The sequence below is a fragment of the Podarcis vaucheri genome (genome assembly GCF_965113315.1).
Source record: "Podarcis vaucheri genome assembly, chromosome: 16".
Taxonomy (NCBI): Eukaryota; Metazoa; Chordata; class Lepidosauria; order Squamata; family Lacertidae; genus Podarcis; species Podarcis vaucheri.
In genome coordinates this window covers 28,024,780-28,042,205 of record NC_138754.1, presented here as the reverse complement: position 1 = coordinate 28,042,205, position 17,426 = coordinate 28,024,780, and the positions used below count along the sequence as shown (strand labels likewise).

At 48.7% G+C, this 17,426-nt stretch overlaps 1 protein-coding gene across 5 annotated transcripts in view; it reads left to right on the top strand.

The window, feature by feature from the left end:
• CABIN1 (calcineurin binding protein 1) overlaps positions 1-13,078 on the top strand; it is a 58,673-nt gene extending 45,595 nt beyond the window's left edge. For 4 of the 5 annotated variants that reach the window (XM_082202971.1, XM_082202970.1, XM_082202968.1 and 1 more), the window contains exons 34-37: positions 5,393-5,690; positions 9,933-10,127; positions 11,124-11,347; positions 12,111-13,078. In XM_082202971.1, the coding sequence (XP_082059097.1) occupies positions 5,393-5,690; positions 9,933-10,127; positions 11,124-11,347; positions 12,111-12,254 (861 nt within the window). In that variant the 3' untranslated portion in view covers positions 12,255-13,078. Of the gene's footprint in view, positions 1-5,392; positions 5,691-9,932; positions 10,128-11,123; positions 11,348-12,110 lie in introns of those variants that run through there. The other variant, XM_082202972.1, reaches the window with a different exon arrangement.
• Positions 13,079-17,426: the final 4,348 nt, after the last annotated feature.

Sequence of the window (17,426 nt, the reverse complement as noted above, 5' to 3'; positions counted from 1 at the left end):
GAAGGAAGCAGAAGATCCCCCTCCAGCTTTGGGGCCATTTGCTCTCCTTTTCGCCATACATATAGCATTTTTAAATTTTTATTTTGTATTCCTCCTCTCCATAGTTCAAATTGTAATTATAAAATATGCATCCGTCTGGAATTGATGTGGAGGATTTTCCATGATGATGATGTGTATTGCAAGTAAGATTTGTATACAGTGGTCCCTCGGGATGCAAACAAGATCCATTCTGGAGCCCCATTTGCATCCTGAAGCGAACGTAACAAGCGATGGCGCGTCTGCACGTGCGTGGGTCGTGTTGTGCCGCTTCCGCGCATGCGTGTGACGTCATTTTGAGCGTCTGCACATGCGCAAGCGGCAAAACCCGGAAGTAACGCACTCCATTACTTCCAGGTTGCCATGGAGCGCAACTCAAACGCTCTCAACCCGAAGCACATTCAACCCGAGGTATGACTGTACAGGTATTTGAAATGCATTATTTTGTTCATGTTAATAGCCTGGCGAGATCTACAATATTTCAGTCAAAGCTTGTTTGGTCACCCATCTGGGATGTTACAGCGGGACAGCCCCTGCCTGGATCAGGGGGTGGCCTCTAAGGTGACCCCTTCTAACTTGGTAACCCTTAGTAACCCAAAGTCCACCAGGCTGAATTCATCTGGCCACTGGAATTCTTCTTATTTGGCACATGGCTAGATTTCTCATTCTCTTGCCTTGAAATAAGCATACTCATTCCATGAAATGTGATAAAATTATTGCATATTGAATATTGTAGTTTTGTTTTTAGTTTCGCTACCTGCTTAGTAAACAGTAAAGTTTAGTGAGGCTTTTTGAGATGTTTTTCTTCACTTTTGTTCTGCTTTTCTCAGCTCTGACTTGCTTCTTAGAAGGAGGCTTCAGACAGGTTCTTGATTTGGGTGGAATTTTGCCTTCCCTTCTCTCTAAAGCTGGGAGAGGGGGGCGGTGTTCAGCATAAATTCTCGGGACCTTACAAACAGCTTTCTACCGTGGTGCCCTTTGTTTTTCTTTAATTGTTCCATCTGTGTGGAATACCATCTCCTTGATTAGAAAATCAAAAGGCCCTGAAGTACAAATGTTCCAGCATAACCCACTAATTAGCCCCCTTGTTCTCCGTGCCTCTTGGGGCTGCCGTGTTTGAAAAATAACACCATTGCAGTTGTTAATTGCTAGTGTGCATCGAGGAAGTTAGCAGTCAGTGTGTGAAGCAGCCCGCTAAAGCGAATTGGCTTGATTAACCCCCTTGTCCTTTCACAAGCCATTCATGTTCCTGGACAAGCAAGCTGGTGATTCTCTCAGGAGGAAAACACTCCTCCCTGCAGCCCCACCAGCTGGGGATGCTGCTTGTTGTTGTTGTTTAGTCGTTTAGTCGTGTCCGACTCTTTGTGACCCCCTGGACCAGAGCACGCCAGGCACTTCTGTCTTCCACTGCCTCCTGCAGTATGGTCAAACTCATGCTGGTAGCTTCAAGAACACTGTCCAACCATCTCGTCCTCTGTCATCCCCTTCTCCTTGTGCCCTCCATCTTTCCCAACATCAGGGTCTTTTCCAGGGAGTCTTCTCTTCTCAAGAGGTGGCCAAAGTATTGGAGCCTCAGCTTCAGGATCTGTCCTTCCAGTGAGCACTCAGGCCTGATTTCCGTCAGAATGGAGAGGTTTGATCTTCTTGTAGTCCATGGGACTCTCAAGAGTCTCCTCCAGCACCATAATTCAAAAGCATCAATTCTTTGGCGATCAGCCTTCTTTATGGTCCAGCTCTCACTTCCATACATCACTACTCTCATGTGAATGCAATTAGTTAGGCTCCCCACCTAAAGATGTCCCAGTAGCTCATTTCAGTCTTGTTGGTGCTGCTGGGCTTTGTGGGTTTTGACAGCCCTGAAGGCCAGCTGGTGGCAACCAGTCCTAGCTCAGGGCCAGAACACTTGCTTTGCATGCAGAATGTCTCCACTCAGACCGCCAGCATCATCTCTGGGTAGGCCTGGCAAAGAGGCCTGCCTGAAACCTTTGGTGAGCCATTGCTGCCAGTCAGTGTAGAGATGACACCAAGTTAGATGGCTTGGGGTCTGCTTCCTGCCTTCCTGAGGTGAAACCCCTTTAACACCCTTCTTGTGCCTCCTTCACTTAAGGTCCAGAGGGTGTCAACACAAAAATGGGCCTTTTCTGTGTGTGTTTTTTAAATGATATTTATTAAAGTTTCAAAGAAAAAAATTACATAAATAAAAAGACAGAAATAAGAATAAAAGAAAAATACAAAATACACAAAAAAGATAAAAAACACTTTAAAAATACATCAATCTTTCCACCTTACATTCATTTCCTTGCTTCCCTGACCTCCTCGCACCTCCCTTTTTTGTATTCCAAGTCAATTAGTTAATTCAGCAATTTCTTTCCCTCTTTGTTTTTATCTTAATCCTTTAACTTAATATATTATAACTTTGGATTCTCACCTGTTAATAATCCATTTTTACATACACCTTTATAACATTGCTGCTTAAACCACTTAACTTCATTCTGACATCATTCTAACATTAATTTTGCAATATTTCTGTAAATCTTTAAATTTCTTCCAATCTTCTTCCACCAACTCTTCCCCCTGGTCTCGGATTCTGCCAGTCATTTCCGCCAGTTCCATGTAGTCCATCGCCTTCATCTGCCATTCTTCCAGAGTGGGTAGATCTTGTGTCTTCCAATACTTTGCAATAAGTATTCTTGCTGCTGTTGTGGCATACATAAAGAAAGTTCTGTCCTTCTTTAACACCATTTGGCCGACCATGCCCAGGAGAAAGGCCTCTGGTTTTTTCAGAAAGGTATATTTAAATACCCTTTTCATTTCATTATAAATCATCTCCCAGAAAGCCTTAATCCTTGGGCACGTCCACCAAAGGTGAAAGAATGTACCTTCAGTCTCTTTACATTTCCAACATTTATTATCAGGCAAATGATAGATTTTTGCAAGCTTGACTGGTGTATAAAAAATGGGCCTTTTCTGTAGTGGCTCCCATTTGTGGAACGTCCTCCCCAGGGAGTTTCAGCTGGCACCTTCATTACAGTGGTACCTCGGGTTAAGAACTTAATTCATTCTGGAGGTCCGCTCTTTTTATATATATATATAAATATTTATTAAGGTTTTATACAATGTTACAAAATGAAAAAGAAAAAAGAAAAAATACAAAATAAAAATAGTTAAAAACAATTCAATCTTTTCATCACTTACCTTTCATTTACTTGTTTCCCGGACCTCCTCATACCTCCCCTTTTTGTATTCCAGTTCAATTTATTAGTTCAGTAATTCCTTTCCCTCCTTATTTTATCCTGATCTTTAATCTTGATATGTTGTAACCTAAATTTACCTGTTAAAAATCCATTTTTTTCATATTCTTTTATACCATTACAGCTAGAAACCACTTAACTTCAATCCAACATCATTCTAACATTCATTAATTTTGCAATATTTCTGTAAATAGTCTTTAAATTTCTTCCAATCTTCTTCCACCGACTCTTCTCCCTGGTCTCGGATTCTGCCAGTCATTTCAGCCAATTCTGGAGGTCCGTTCTTAACCTGAAACTGTTCTTAACCTGAGGTACCACTTTAGCTTAATGGGGCCTCCCACTGCTGCCACACGATTTATGTTCTCATCCTGAAGCAAAGTTCTTAACCTGAGGTACTATTTCTGGGTTAGCGGAGTCTGTAACCTGAAGCGTCTGTAACCTGAGGTACCACTGTATATATATTTTAGGTGCCAGGTGAAAACATTCCTCTTCACCCAGGCCTTTGGCTGATTAATATTCTACAGCCTTTTAATTGGGTCTGTGGGAAGAGGGATTTGTTGTTTTGTTTTGATTATTTTACTTGTGTTTTTATCTTGCGTTTTATTCTGTGAACCGCCCGTAGTAACGATGTCACCGAGGGGGAAGAGGGAAACTGCGCTTGGACTGAAATCCCCTCTTCCCCCTTGCCTGGGAGCGAGTCCCACTGAACTCAGCCTTCTCTAAAGGTCCCTCTACCCCTGTTGGGAGCATTGGGATCGGTGCCTGAGGCTCCCCTCTCTGGACCCCCACCAGCAGCCATTAGGGTGGGGGCAATATGGATGGGGCTTCCTCCACGGAGGCCTTTGTGAGTTGGGGGCCACAGAGGGATGCCTCCTCCATATTCCTCCCAACCTCTGTCCTTGTCATTGTAAGTTGGCTTGTGAGGTGTTCAAAGGGTAATTTAAATAAATGAGCAAAGGTTCTTGGGTTTGTGCAGATGCAGGGGGGAGGAACTGAGGTTTTGACTGCCTGGGTCCCGTAATGCCGCCTCTGCAAAGGGCGTTTTCCTCATGCAGCCTTGCCTGCCTCTGCTCCAGCTTTGCAGTCTCTGACCCCCACCCCCTGCAATGCGCTTGTGCCTTAGGAGATGCCCGTTAGCAGCGGGTGGGAGGGAGGAGGGCTCCTCTGCTAATTGCAGGCCTTGTCTTTCCTCGCTGGGATTTGCCTTTCTGAGAGACTCCCTCGGAGCTGAGGCTGCATGTTCTTAGCATGCTTGGAGGAGCTGTAGGTAGCCGACATTTCTCTCCTCTTGCGTTTTGCTTCATTTCTGTTACTGTCTAGAAGAAGGGCGTTCTTATCTGCATGGGATGGGGAGGAAAGCAGCTTGGGCAAGGGAGGAGTCTCTGGGCATCAGCTGGAAGGAGAAGCCGTGCCACACCTCCACGGAGAGTTGGCCCTCCGGACCCATTTCAGCAAGGAGGCACTTGGAACCTCCCGCCACCAGTTCACTGACCCAGATGTGGACCAGCAGTCCATGTCTCCTGTCTCAGCCAGCTGCCCTTCTTTTCTTCCTCTGTTTCTGAGGTGTCTCAAATGCCATTCCCCCCCCCTTAAAGTATTTCTTTTGAAGAAAAATATAATCCATTTTGTCTTGACCTTGGGAACTTTGACTAATCCAGATTTAGCAGTATTGGCCAGTTTTTGACCTTAGGGCTTGTGGGCGGGTTGGGAAGAGAATGTGTGAGGAAAGTTTGTGTGTGACTTTTTTTTTTTGGTTAATCTGCTTAGCGCTGTAGAAGTGATGCTGATGTTCGGCTCCTAGGCAATATATCCCTTTGAAATTTGCGCTTCTTTATTGAAAAAAATACCAATTTATATGCCACTTAGAGTTGACTCTCTGTGGTGTACAACTAACTCAGTACAATACAGCTAAAAATCAGTAAAACTATAAAATCAGGATACAGTTCATTTTTAATTCATTGACCCTATTGATGCTTCTTTCCCCAGATCCTCTTGGTATTTGAAGCTCTTGGGTGGAGAAGGTCTTTCCTCTTTCCCTGAGCCGGCTGCCGCAGCAGCCTTTACCCCTCTCCTTCCTTATGGCCTTTGCTTGTCTCCTCCTCCAGGCTACAGGGGAAGCACCAACCACTCCAAAGCACCCGAAGGACAGCAAAGAGATCTGCTTCCCAGCCGCCCCCGCCTCTCTGACGCCTCCCGCTGGGACTGCCTACTCCCTGGCTTCAGAGGCCCTCCTGAGAGCAGCAGCTGACCTGCAGGCCAAGCCCAAGACAGCTTCTCCCCCATCCTCCTCCTCGTCTTCCTCCTCCTCCTCCTCTGCCAGCGTGCTGCTACTGCTGCCGCCCCAGGAGCAAACCGGGGCAGAGAGTGTCGAAGAGGCCCCTGTTGTCTCCAGCCTGGTCTGTGGTGAGCTACATCTTTGCAGAGAAGCTTTATAGAGTTGCCCAAAGCATCTGTGCATCCCAGCGTGATTGTGTCCGTGAAACATGTCTGTGGTTTCTGGCTTGGGCAGGGGGTGGGGAGGCTATTTTTGACACAGCTCCTCAAACTACAGCTCACCTTCCTTGCTCCCATGTGGCTCTTTGCACGGAAGGGTTTAAATGCTTCGTGCAAAGGAATGAAGGTGAGGTCACAAGCGGCTTGGCACAGAATTCCACCAGAATTTGCTTGTTTTATATTTATAAAAATACTTACTGTAAAGATGGATCGTAGCGGTTTGCAACAATATAAAAACACAAAGCTGGTAGTCAAATCATAAAAAGTTAAAAGCAAGAAGAAATTTAAAACCTGAATTCCACCCAGTGTCTGTGCACTCTTGTCCAAAGGATGCAGAGATGGCAGCTGGATCCATTTAGAATCTTTTGGGTCCAGCTTCAGGAGGAATGATGAGGCAGTGCAGCACCTCAGCCCAATTCTCTTCTGCAAACATCAACTGCAGATCATCCCGTGCAGGGTTTAGGGAGTTGAAGATTTCTCATTATCTTGGTGGGGCGGGGGGGCAGGTCAGACCCCCGCTTGATGTGGTGCACTGCAGGGAACCACATCCCTGCCTGCCTGAGCCACATTCTGGGTGCAGTTGCTCCTTACACAGTTGAGCCACTTCAGCAAAAACCCCAGAAGGGACGGACAAGCTGGTAGTAGCCACATGGCTGTGATGAACCATTAGTGGCTGAGATGGGAGCGTTTGGATCCTTGTGTCCTTCAGGCAGAGAGCTGAAAGCATGAAGCCTTTTGGGGGTGGGGAAAGCTTTGCAATTGCTAAAGTCTTGCCTTACTGAAGGTAGCAAAGAGCTACTGCCGCCGCCACCCTGCAGCGGGTTTGTTTTTGAGAGTAGGGGCTCACTGAAATGATGTCCCCTGTTTGTGGGCGTTATGTGTGAAGCGCAAGATGAGCTGGTGAGAATAGGAACCGCCAACTAATGAAGTCGTGAACCCCAAAGCACCAGCTCTCAGCATCCGCGGGTGCTGATGGGTTTCCCTGGCAACAGGTTGGGAAGGAGAGGTGGAGGGGGCTGTTGGCACATCCGAGGTTTCTCTCTCCAGCCTGTTTCTTCTTTGGTAAAAGCTGGGAGAAGGAGGAAGGCCTGGCCTGCCTTGTCCCTCTCACACAGCTGTGCCGAAGGGGGCTGCTTCAGGCTGAGTCTCAGAGGGCTTTGGGGGGTCCATCCCTGAAATCTCAAAAGCCAGCTCTCTCTGTCTGTATGCACTCAGTAGTTACAGCTCTGGTTTTCTTTTCGAGAGCAGTACTTGAGTTGAAGTGCTAGGCATTTGAAGATGACTTACATCTCTGCCTTGTTGTCTGTTTTGCTGTGGAGGTTATGGATATCGCTGCACTTGAATTATTTTTCCCCGGGGGTTTCGCAAAATAGGCATTAAAATGTACGACACCAGAAAACGAGTATCTGATCTCCTCTAGAGTGCCCCCCCCCCGCATTCGCTCTGCCGATTCAGACTCCTGGGACCTCGACTCCACCTCCCAAGGAGAAGGAAGTGTGTGTTTTGTGTTCAGATAGGCGTAGCAGAGCCCAGCATCTCATAGCCCAGGTTCCAACAGTGGGAGTGGGGGACCCCTCCCCCCCCGAAATGTTTCAGGCAAGGCAGCCCTTGAGTTGACTCCGCATTCTGGCCTGCACATTTTTACCTGAATTGGATACTTCACAGAGCAGTGTTCTTACTCTAGAGGAGGTGCAGAGATCCTTTGTGCCTCCAGATGTTGCTGGCCTACAGCTCCCATCATCCCTGGCCATGTTTGCTGGGGCTGATGGGAGTTGTAGTTCAGCAACATATAGGGCCAGATGTTCCAGTTCCAGTTAAATACAAGGTTGAGAGGATGTTGCTGCAGCTCTTCTTGGGAGCGGTCCCCACGTGACATTTAACTCTCACCTTTGAGTGCCATGTCTAAGAGCATAATGGGAAGGTTTGTGTCTGTTTCTGAGATCGACATTGGCCCCATTGAAATGACATCTTTTGCTTATGAAGAACCTCATGAAAGGAAGCACCCTTCCCCTTTCAGCTGTGCAGACACTGCCAGCTAAATCTCAAGGTGTTCTCATCTGGCACATGGTTCTCCCTGTGAGGAAGTCCAGTTCTGTTCTCTGGCCAGTTGGGGATCCCCACCACCAACATCTCCCTTACAGTGTGAACAAAGGGCCAGACGGCACATCTTCACTGAAATGAAGGCGGCTGCCATGTGTCTCTGATTCCTCTCTAAATGAGCTAATTTCAGTTGGGGTCATGGTGGCTGGAGGTGAGTGGACTTGGGACTGCGGTCTACACCCCCCCCCCATAAATGCCCCACTGAAATTAAGGGCACAGTTTGCTCTGGGAGGGCCAGCCTAGCCTCCCTGAGTTGGACTACCAAGGACCCACTTGGTGGAAGGAGAGCTAATCTGGGTCGTGGCCCCTCTTCCTGAGGCAGTCGGAAGGCCGGGCCTGATTCTGACCAGCTGCCCTTCAAGGGGAGGAGGACCTCAAGTCCTGCCTAAGTCCTAAGGAGCTGGGCTCCCAACTGCTTTCAGATGCAGATATGTGTCGATAGATACTTAGGACTAGCAGAAGCAAACCAAAGCCAAGTCAGAAGCAGCTGTTGTGTCCTCCCATTGGAGGGAATGTGGAACGTTAAGAAAATGAACACATGGCTTAAAAGCAGAGGCAGGGTGTGTATTATATCATCTTTATCCTCTTCAGCCGCAGGGGAGCCCCCAAACCTCTCTCCACAGACAGCCATTAGCAAGTGTCTGCCAAAGAGGAAATGGCAATTGACATAGGACCTTGTCACTTGATGCAACAGAGGAGGCCGCCAGCCAGTCCACTTGATGTGCTTCCCTTTTCTTCCCCATTGATCAGAAAGGAGAGCCTGTGTCTCACTGTGAAGTCAGCTGCATTTAGGCTGGGCCTGTGACTCAATCGAAGCCGGACAGATCTGGCTGAGTGGCAGGCATTCCAGTCCGGCTCAGTAAATATTTAGCAAGATAAGCCCCCCACAGCCAGAAGAAGAGTTTGGATTTGATATCCCGCTCTATCACTACCCGAAGGAGTCTCAAAGCGGCTAACATCCTCCTTTCCCTTCCTCCCCCACAACAAACACTCTGTGAGGTGAGTGGGGCTGAGAGACTTCAGAGAAGTGTGACTAGCCCAAGGTCACCCAGCAGCTGCATGTGGAGGAGCGGAGATGCAAACCCGGTTCACCAGATTACGAGTCTACCGCTCTTAACCACTACACCACACTGGCTCCAGCTGCCATAAGGCAACAGAGATGCCGCTGCATCTTTCAGAAGGGAGAAGGGGAGCCACTAGCAACCTCACATCTGCCTGGCCAAAGGGGACCTCCTGTTGATGTCTTGTCTGCATACAATCTGGGAAGCTGTGGGTGGGCAGACCTTTGCTGGGGGCCTGGCTAACCTAGAAGGTTTCTGGTGCAGAAAGCTTCACTCGTCACCTCTGTTACTTATTCAACACCCCAAAGGCGGGATATCAAATCCAAACTCTTCTTCTTCTTCTTCCCCAGGTCTTACATGATTGACGTGTTGGGCCTTGGCAAAAGCTGCCCTCCATGTGGAAACTTCCTGGGTCTTTGCTGTGCCAGTTGCTGGGACTTGCTTGTGGGTTTCTTCCCCCCATTGGAGCATCTAATTAGATCCTGGGCCTCCTTTGGCTTGAACCAGCTGCTGCAGCCGTGCTCTTGCTATGCCCTTTTGTATTCTCACTGTGCTGAGTGCAAGATGGAGGTGACAGTGGTCATAAATATGTCTGGTTCCCTACTCTGAGCATGCACCAGCAACCCAGCCACCTTCTCACCGTTGGGCTGCCCTTTGCCAGGAGAGTTTCTCTTGCAGCTCCCTGAAAAGCCAGGTCCTTGTGGCTTTGCTGCATTAAATTGGTAATCATATAACCCTCACTGAACTCGGTGGGGCTTTCTTTTGAGTAGACCAGTGTTGGGTTGCACTGTTAATCATATGTTGCTGTACACCACACCTGGAGTCAAGCACATGCCCACTTTTAAGTATTCTGCATGAAGTCCTCACAGTGAAGCCCCATGAAGTCCACATGGCATGAGCATTGTGGCATTCTCCATAGTTCCCATTTCTGTGGTTGGTAGCGGAGAGAGGGGTATCTCTTGAGTCATCTTTGCTCATCTTGTTTATGCAGAGGAGGAGGAGGAAGAAGAAGAAGGCAAGCTAGACCGGCCTCTGGAAGGAGCAGGCTTGCAGCAGCAAGAATCCCACCTCTGCCAGCAGATGAAGATGGCGACGGTGGCCCCCTCGTCCAATCTGATGCCCTGGCAAGTGGAGCTGGAGCCTGTGACCAGCACCAGCGTTGGAGGAGGGCAGGTCTGCGGCCGAGGTAAGGGGTGCCCAATGAAGCCTTTGGGGATCTTGGAGAAGGTGGCTTGGATAGAACAGAGTACAGTATGAAAATATGCATGGGCCAAGCAGGCAGGAAAGCCTCTCTGAGAACAGATAGCATTTTGGCAGGTGGGAGGGCAAATTCCTAGGAGCTCCGTGGCAGAGGAGCATGTGGAAGCCCTTGGTGGCATCTCCAGGCAAGGCGATACGGAGCCAGTGGACCAGAGGCAGCTTCCCATGTTACTCAAGTGTAGGGCGATCTTTTGGCCATCTGTAGTCTTCAGTGGGACGCGGGTGGCGCTGTGGGTAAAAGCCTCAGTGCCTAGGGCTTGCCGATCGAAAGGTCGGCGGTTCGAATCCCCGCGGCGGGGTGCGCTCCCGCTGCTCGGTCCCAGCGCCTGCCAACCTAGCAGTTCGAAAGCACCCCCGGGTGCAAGTAGATAAATAGGTACCGCTTACCAGCGGGAAGGTAAACGGCGTTCCGTGTGCTGCGCTGGCTCGCCAGATGCGGCTTTGTCACGCTGGCCACGTGACCCGGAAGTGTCTCCGGACAGCGCTGGCCCCCGGCCTATAGAGTGAGATGGGCGCACAAACCCCAGAGTCTGTCAAGACTGGCCCGTTCGGGCAGGGGTACCTTTACCTTTACCTTAGTCTTCAGTGAGTTCCTCCCTGGGGTGCCCTCCATTGCCACAGAGAAGGGTAGGAGGGTGGTGGCTAAATCTGAAGGTATTGCCCCAGGCAGGAGACTGGAGTGCTGGCAGGGCAGGCAGCAGTGGTGGCTTTTCTTCAAGCAGGAGCCCATTCAGGGTACGGTGAGTAACCCTCTCCTGGGGGGAAGCAGGAAGCTCTTTTTCTTCACAGTCACTTACAGAGCAAAGAGCCCAGGGCTCAAGCCCGGCCTGTTGCTGGTTCTTCTCTGGTGCAGACGTTCTTTTATTATGACATGCTTGTTCGCTCAAAGACCCTCTTCCGAGCTGACATTTCCTCCTCTCAGCCTCCAGCTCCAAGGCTCACCTCTGCTCCGAAACGCCACAGCCCTCCGCGGGGAGCAAGGCCGACGCCAGCCGCATCAAGACCCGCGTGTTTCCCAGCATGCCCAAGCTCTTCATCCCCTCGTCCGTCACCAAGTTCCCACCGGAGATCACCGTCACCCCCCCAACGCCCACCCTCCTCTCCCCCAAGGGCAGCATTTCGGAAGAAACCAAGCAGAAGCTAAAGGTACTTACCAGGGTTTGGGGCAGGAAGTGTCATTGGGGCCCAGTCATGCTTTGAATTTGGCAGAGAGAATTTGTGTGCGCAGACTGGGGTGGCAGTGGAGGAGACCGTCCAGGCAGCTGCAGACAAGAGTCCTTTGTGTCCTCTTTGCCTCTTCCCTGCCCCCTTGGGTTCTCAGGTGGGCTTAAGGAACCCATCTTCTGTTTGGGGTTTGTAAAACATAAGAACAGCCTTCAGGTCAAAGAGGGCCCACTTAGTCTAGCCTCCAGCTGCCTCCGAGAAGCAGGACCTTAGCAATTCCAACACCCCAGGAGGGCCTCATCCAGGCCTGCTGATCCCTGACTTCTTAACCTTGGAGGGGGGGGGGCTTCTTCTGTTCCCCAGCCAAAGCAAGGTCCATCCTCTGTTTGGTCATAGCAGGAATAAGGAACAAACTTTATGGCTGGACAGGCAGGCAAAGTTGGGGGGTGGCACCTGCGCTACCCTTTTGCAAACAGCCTTGTTGGAAGGATTGGGCGGGGGCAGAAAGGCTTCCCTCCCTCCCTCCTTCAGCCTGGAGTGTTGCCATGTTAATCTAGGATAACTACCACACCTGGTTAAGAAATCTCCGTAGTCTCCCTCCCACCCATTGCTTGTATTGGAAGCACTGCAGGTTTTCAAGATGATTAAAGCAAGCTCAGGTGGGGTGGAGGGAAATGCTTTGAGGTGTAGTAGATCTTCAGAATTTTTAAAAATGAAAAAACCCTCTTCCCTTTGTCTGGGCCAGTCTGCTATCCTTTCAGCCCAGTCTGCGGCGAATGTGAAGAAAGAGACCCTTTGCCAGCCAGCGCTGGAGATTGTAGAAACCTCAAGCCAAGAGTCTTCGCTGGAGAGTGACTCTGATGAAGAGGATGACTACATGGATGTCTGAGGGGTGCTGGGCGGGGGGCTCTGTCCTCCCTTCCCCTCCCCTCCCTCCGGCTTCTCTTTCCAGCATCACAGCCAGCCAGCCACCAGCCATTACCACCTTCAGTGCTGCTGCCTCTGCTGTTGCCTTTAACTTACCGGGCAGCCGAAAGCTCACCACTGTCACCCCAAGCCAAATCTGCACTTAAATCCCTTGGCACCTCCTCACTCATTTCCCCCTCTTTAAATGGACGGCTTTTACAGGAGGCAGCAGCATTTGGCTGGCTGGCTAAGCAGGAGAGACTGGACTTGGTCTTGCCTCCTTCATTACTTTAAGCAAAACCGTGGCTTATTTTATCGCGGTGTTGTCTTAAAAGGACCAGGCGGGAGAGACAGCTGGCAACCTCACTAGGACTCTAGGACTGTCGGACAAGCGGCGAAAGCTGAGTGGTCGCAGGGCACCTTTGGTCTTATCAGGAAACGGATTTCAGTACCATTTTGGTAATGTCTGCTTTTTACAGAACGACACAAAGAAGGGTATATGTTTGTTTTTTAAGTATATATATAAAAATACATGTGGAGGGATTGCTCACATTTATATGGGGAACGTAAAGGAAGCCCAGCATTTTTTCTACTGAATGTTGACATTGTAATATAAGGAATACAAACCCTGCACTTCAATAATGGGGCGTGTTGTGCCCACAGCATGTGTCACAGAGCTTGCCAGGCGGGGTTTCAATTTCTGGGGGGTGGGGGGGAGGTGGGAGAGGACAAGGGTTACATAAATGGTGCAGTGCAAAGCTTTGTAATAATAAATATACATTTTTTAAATAAAGTGAGAACACGTTTCTCCCAAGCTTCTTCTCTGCTGTGCCCGGAATGCTCCTTCACCCTTTCATCCGCTTTCCTCTCCCTCCTCCCAGGTCTCTAGAAGAGGCAAAGAAATCTGAATTTTCAGGGAGAGCGGCCCCCGCCTCAGGGCAAGCAGTGAGAGAGCTGAGTTACAGCTGATGCAAGGGATTGTGGAGTAGAGAAGGCCTCTTCCCCTTCCTCCCTGAGCATGCTGAAGTGGGCTGGGTCTCCTCAGTCTCTGCTGGGGCCGGAACATTTTTCATCCAGCCGTGTGAGCCAAGTGGCAGACTTGGGGCAGAAGAGCAGCCTCCTTTCCTCCTCTCCTGTCAGGGCTGTTTGCTTCCCAGCTGGGAAGATTCTCTAGTTCTGTGCACACAGCAAGTTGGTGTTTCTCTACCTCCTCCTCCACCATTTCCAGTTCCATTGGCACATCGTTGTCCACATCAGGATGGCTGGATGTGTCTCCAAGTTGCCTTCTGTCCTACCCAGTGGGCGGAGCATGGTCGTTTTCAAATCGGATAGATGCTGGTTTTAGGGAAGATGCACCCAGGTGCATTAATTCTCAAGAAACTGGAGAGGATAGAGAATCCCCTAGATGCAATCAAAAAACAATGGGAGAATGACATAGGCTATGAGATTAACCCCACTCAATGGACCAGAATGTGGTCTAAACCCCCCTTTAAATCCACATCAACGAAAAGAAAAGAACTCACACTGAAACTCACCTACAGGTGGTACCTAACACCAAGGAAACTAGCGCTAATATGCCCAGGAACCTCACCAAAATGCTGGAGAGGCTGCACCTCCACAGGCACATACCTCCACATGTGGTGGGAGTGTCCCAAAACCCAACTATTCTGGACAACAGCCATACAAGAAATATGTAAAATAACTAGGCAAGTAATAGACACCACCCCAGAATTGGCCCTACTAAACATCTTCCAAGACAACAATGCCCATTTACACCACAAAGAACTCATAACCCACCTGCTCTCAGCAGCCAGAAACACCATAACCAGACACTGGAGAGACCTGTCAGGAGTAAGCATGGACCAATGGTACCAAATAGTATGGGAAACAGCCCTACTAGAAAAATTAACTAATAAACTGAAACTGACACGGGGACAAACAGAGGAAGACGCCTTCACCCCGGTATGGCTCCCCTTTATCACATACACAGCCCAACAGGACAGTGACAATAATCCACCAACAGCATACAAATCAATCTGGCTAACCTGATCCAAAACACCCACCTACCTCACCCACCCACGAAAACAAAGATCACCACAGCCAATCACAAGCAAACAATCACACCCTAGGCCAACCCCAACCTCTCTCACCACCAAAGGAACACAAGTGAACAACACAAGCAACGCTGACACCAAACTCTACATACATTAAACATAATAGAAACACCGCCACCCAACCCCACCCCTATCCATCTTCCCTCTCTCCACCCCCCCCCTTTCTTTTTTCTTTTTTCTTTTCTTCTCCCCCTAATGCCTCAACAAATGAAACGGATTTGTAAAAATGTTACATGAAAAAAAAATACGAGGCACTACACTTCTGTAAAACAAGAAAATCCTGAATAAAATATATATTTAAAAAAAAAACTGGAGAGGATAGAGGTGGCTTATGGCTGACACCATATGTAAGCAACTACACAAACAAGTGTTGGGAGTGCAGTGGATGCAGAGTAAGAGGGACCCAGTTAGCCTGATTCCCCACCAGTAGCAGCAGGGTCAGGGAACTGGTACATTTTCAGAGGGGGGAAAGGGGTCATTGAGGCAGCTTCACTTTAAAAGACTGGGTGTGGCCTCAGGGACAAATGAGTGGAGGTCCATTGGACATAGCAGCTTCTTCCCTTAATGCCCTTCAAATGAGTCACAGCTACAGCCTCGTTCTGTGTAGGGAGCACAGCAATCATGGCAAGAGCTCAACTCTGTCAGCTCTGAAGAAGCAACAGCTTTAAGCAGTTTTAGGGGAAACCTCCATCCCTTCCCCTGAAACGATTGCAATCCCCTAAAATCACAGATCTAAAAAATAATTGAATATCCCTGCTCCCCTGCCCCAATTCACAATGATGGGATGGATTTCATTTCCCTAGAGTAGCTGGGGAAACTTATTGAAGATTCTTATTTACAGTTGGTTTGGGGAGGCCCAAATCCTGCTGTGCCTTAGACAAGGCAGGAGAAGAACAGCAATCTCTGGCCTTAGAAGAGGATTTTTGATATATTTCCTCTTCTTTTACTGCAAGGATGTGAAACTGCCTCACAAAAAGTTTATGAAATATTTCTTTTCCCAAGAGACGTCTGAATCTTTCTTCTCCCTTTATGGCCTCCAAGGACTGGGGGGGGGGGGGTCAGGCCAGACTCTGAAAGTGTTCACTGTTGGAGAAAAGCAAATGCATTTCCTTCTGTATTGAGTTTCTAATTAATGCATGTGTTACTTTAAACCACATGAGGCCACTGTCTGTGTAGCAATCTAGCCAGCACTTGCTTGTAGCTTCTTTTTCTAGGTTAACTCTACCCCTAAAAGCTGGACCATTTATTCTCACCAGACAAGAAGATGCCTGCTATTCTCTTTTTCATCTCTACTCTTCCTATAAATACTTCTGCATGAATAAAGCCTTTGAACTCCAGAAACTGATCATTCCAATCGCATTTACCCAAGCTGTAAAGGCTGCTAACAGTCACATACCCAGCCTCATGTATGTCCTCCTATGTTCTCTTCATGTTTTGAAGAAAAGACTGTTGGGCTGCCCTAACCATCCCTTCCCCCCTTCCTTCCTTCCTTCGAGGCCACATACCAGGGCTGTCCAGAACTATGGCGAAAAATAGAAGAGACAAGCCATGGAAAAGGATTAAAAATGTTTTCTCTTATCTCCCCACCCCCTCCAGTGCTCTGGGAGCACCTACAGTGAATGGAGGGTAGTAAATTGACCAATCCATACTTGATGCAATTAACTGTTAAAATCTCCTGTTTAAGAGAGGAACTTTAGAGGCACTTGTGGAACCAATGATGCTTTCCCTTGGGCTTTACCCCCCTTGTCTGGTCCTGTAGGAAAGTCGGAAGCGGGAGCACCTAGCAGAATGCACTTTCTTTCAAGTTAGGGACAAGGCAGTGATGGGACAGTTTATGTGGGAAAGTGGTAGGAGGAGATGAGCAGTGCAGGGGCTGTTAAAAGATCAGGGCAAAGGCTCCCTAATCTCCTAGCCCAACACCCTGTTCCCAGTAGAAAGCCCACGGACAAGACCTGAGTGCAACGGCAGTGCTCCCCACTCCTTGAAATTCCCCGGCAGCTGGTATTCAAAGGCATCCCACCTCCAAGAAGAACCCAGGGAGGAAGTGCCCATCAAGTGCAGAGTCCTGTTTTCTCAATGACCAACCAGATGCTCCACAGGTTAGAAGCCCACAAGCAGGACCTGAGAGCTCTAAATCATCCAGTAGCAGCTGGCTACTGACGCGGCAGCTAAAAAAGCCAATGCAATTCTGGGCTGCATCAATAGGAGTATAGCATCTAGATCAAGGGAAGTAATAGTGCCACTGTATTCTGCTCTGGTCAGACCTCACCTGGAGTACTGTGTCCAGTTCTGGGCACCACAATTCAAGAAGGACACTGACAAACTGGAACGTGTCCAGAGGAGGGCAACCAAAATGGTCAAAGGTCTGGAAACGATGCCTTATGAGGAAGGGCTAAGGGAGCTGGGCATGTTTAGCCTGGAGAAGAGGAGGTTAAGGGGTGATATGATAGCCATGTTCAAATATATAAAAGGATGTCATATAGAGGAGGGAGAAAGGTTGTTTTCTGCTGATCCAGAGACGCGGACACAGAGCAATGGATCCAAACTACAAGAAAGAAGATTCCACCTAAACATTTGGAAGAACTTCTTGACAGTAAGAGCTGTCCGACAGTGGAATTTGCTGCCAAGGAGTGTGGTGGAGTCTCCTCTTTTGGAGGTCTTTAAGCAGAGGCTTGACAACCATATGTCAGGAGTGCTCTGATGGTGTTTCCTGCTTGGCAGGGGGTTGGACTCGATGGCCCTTGTGGTCTCTTCCAACTCGTATGATTCTATGAAAAGGAAAAAGTCTGTCCTTTAGTTTTATCAGCCAAATATGTGTAGGATCTGCTGCCCTTTGTCTTGGGGAGCAAGCAGTGAACTTTATTGGTTCTCCGTTTGAACATTCACAAGATTCGCCTTGATCTGAATAGAAGCTTTGCAAGGTGCTCGCCAAAGGAATGAAGTTTATGGCTTGCAATCCTAAATCTCATTGAACTCTGAACACACCACTGATCCCAGGTTCCATTTGGCCCAAGGCTGCTTGATGACAGAGGGGAGAGAAC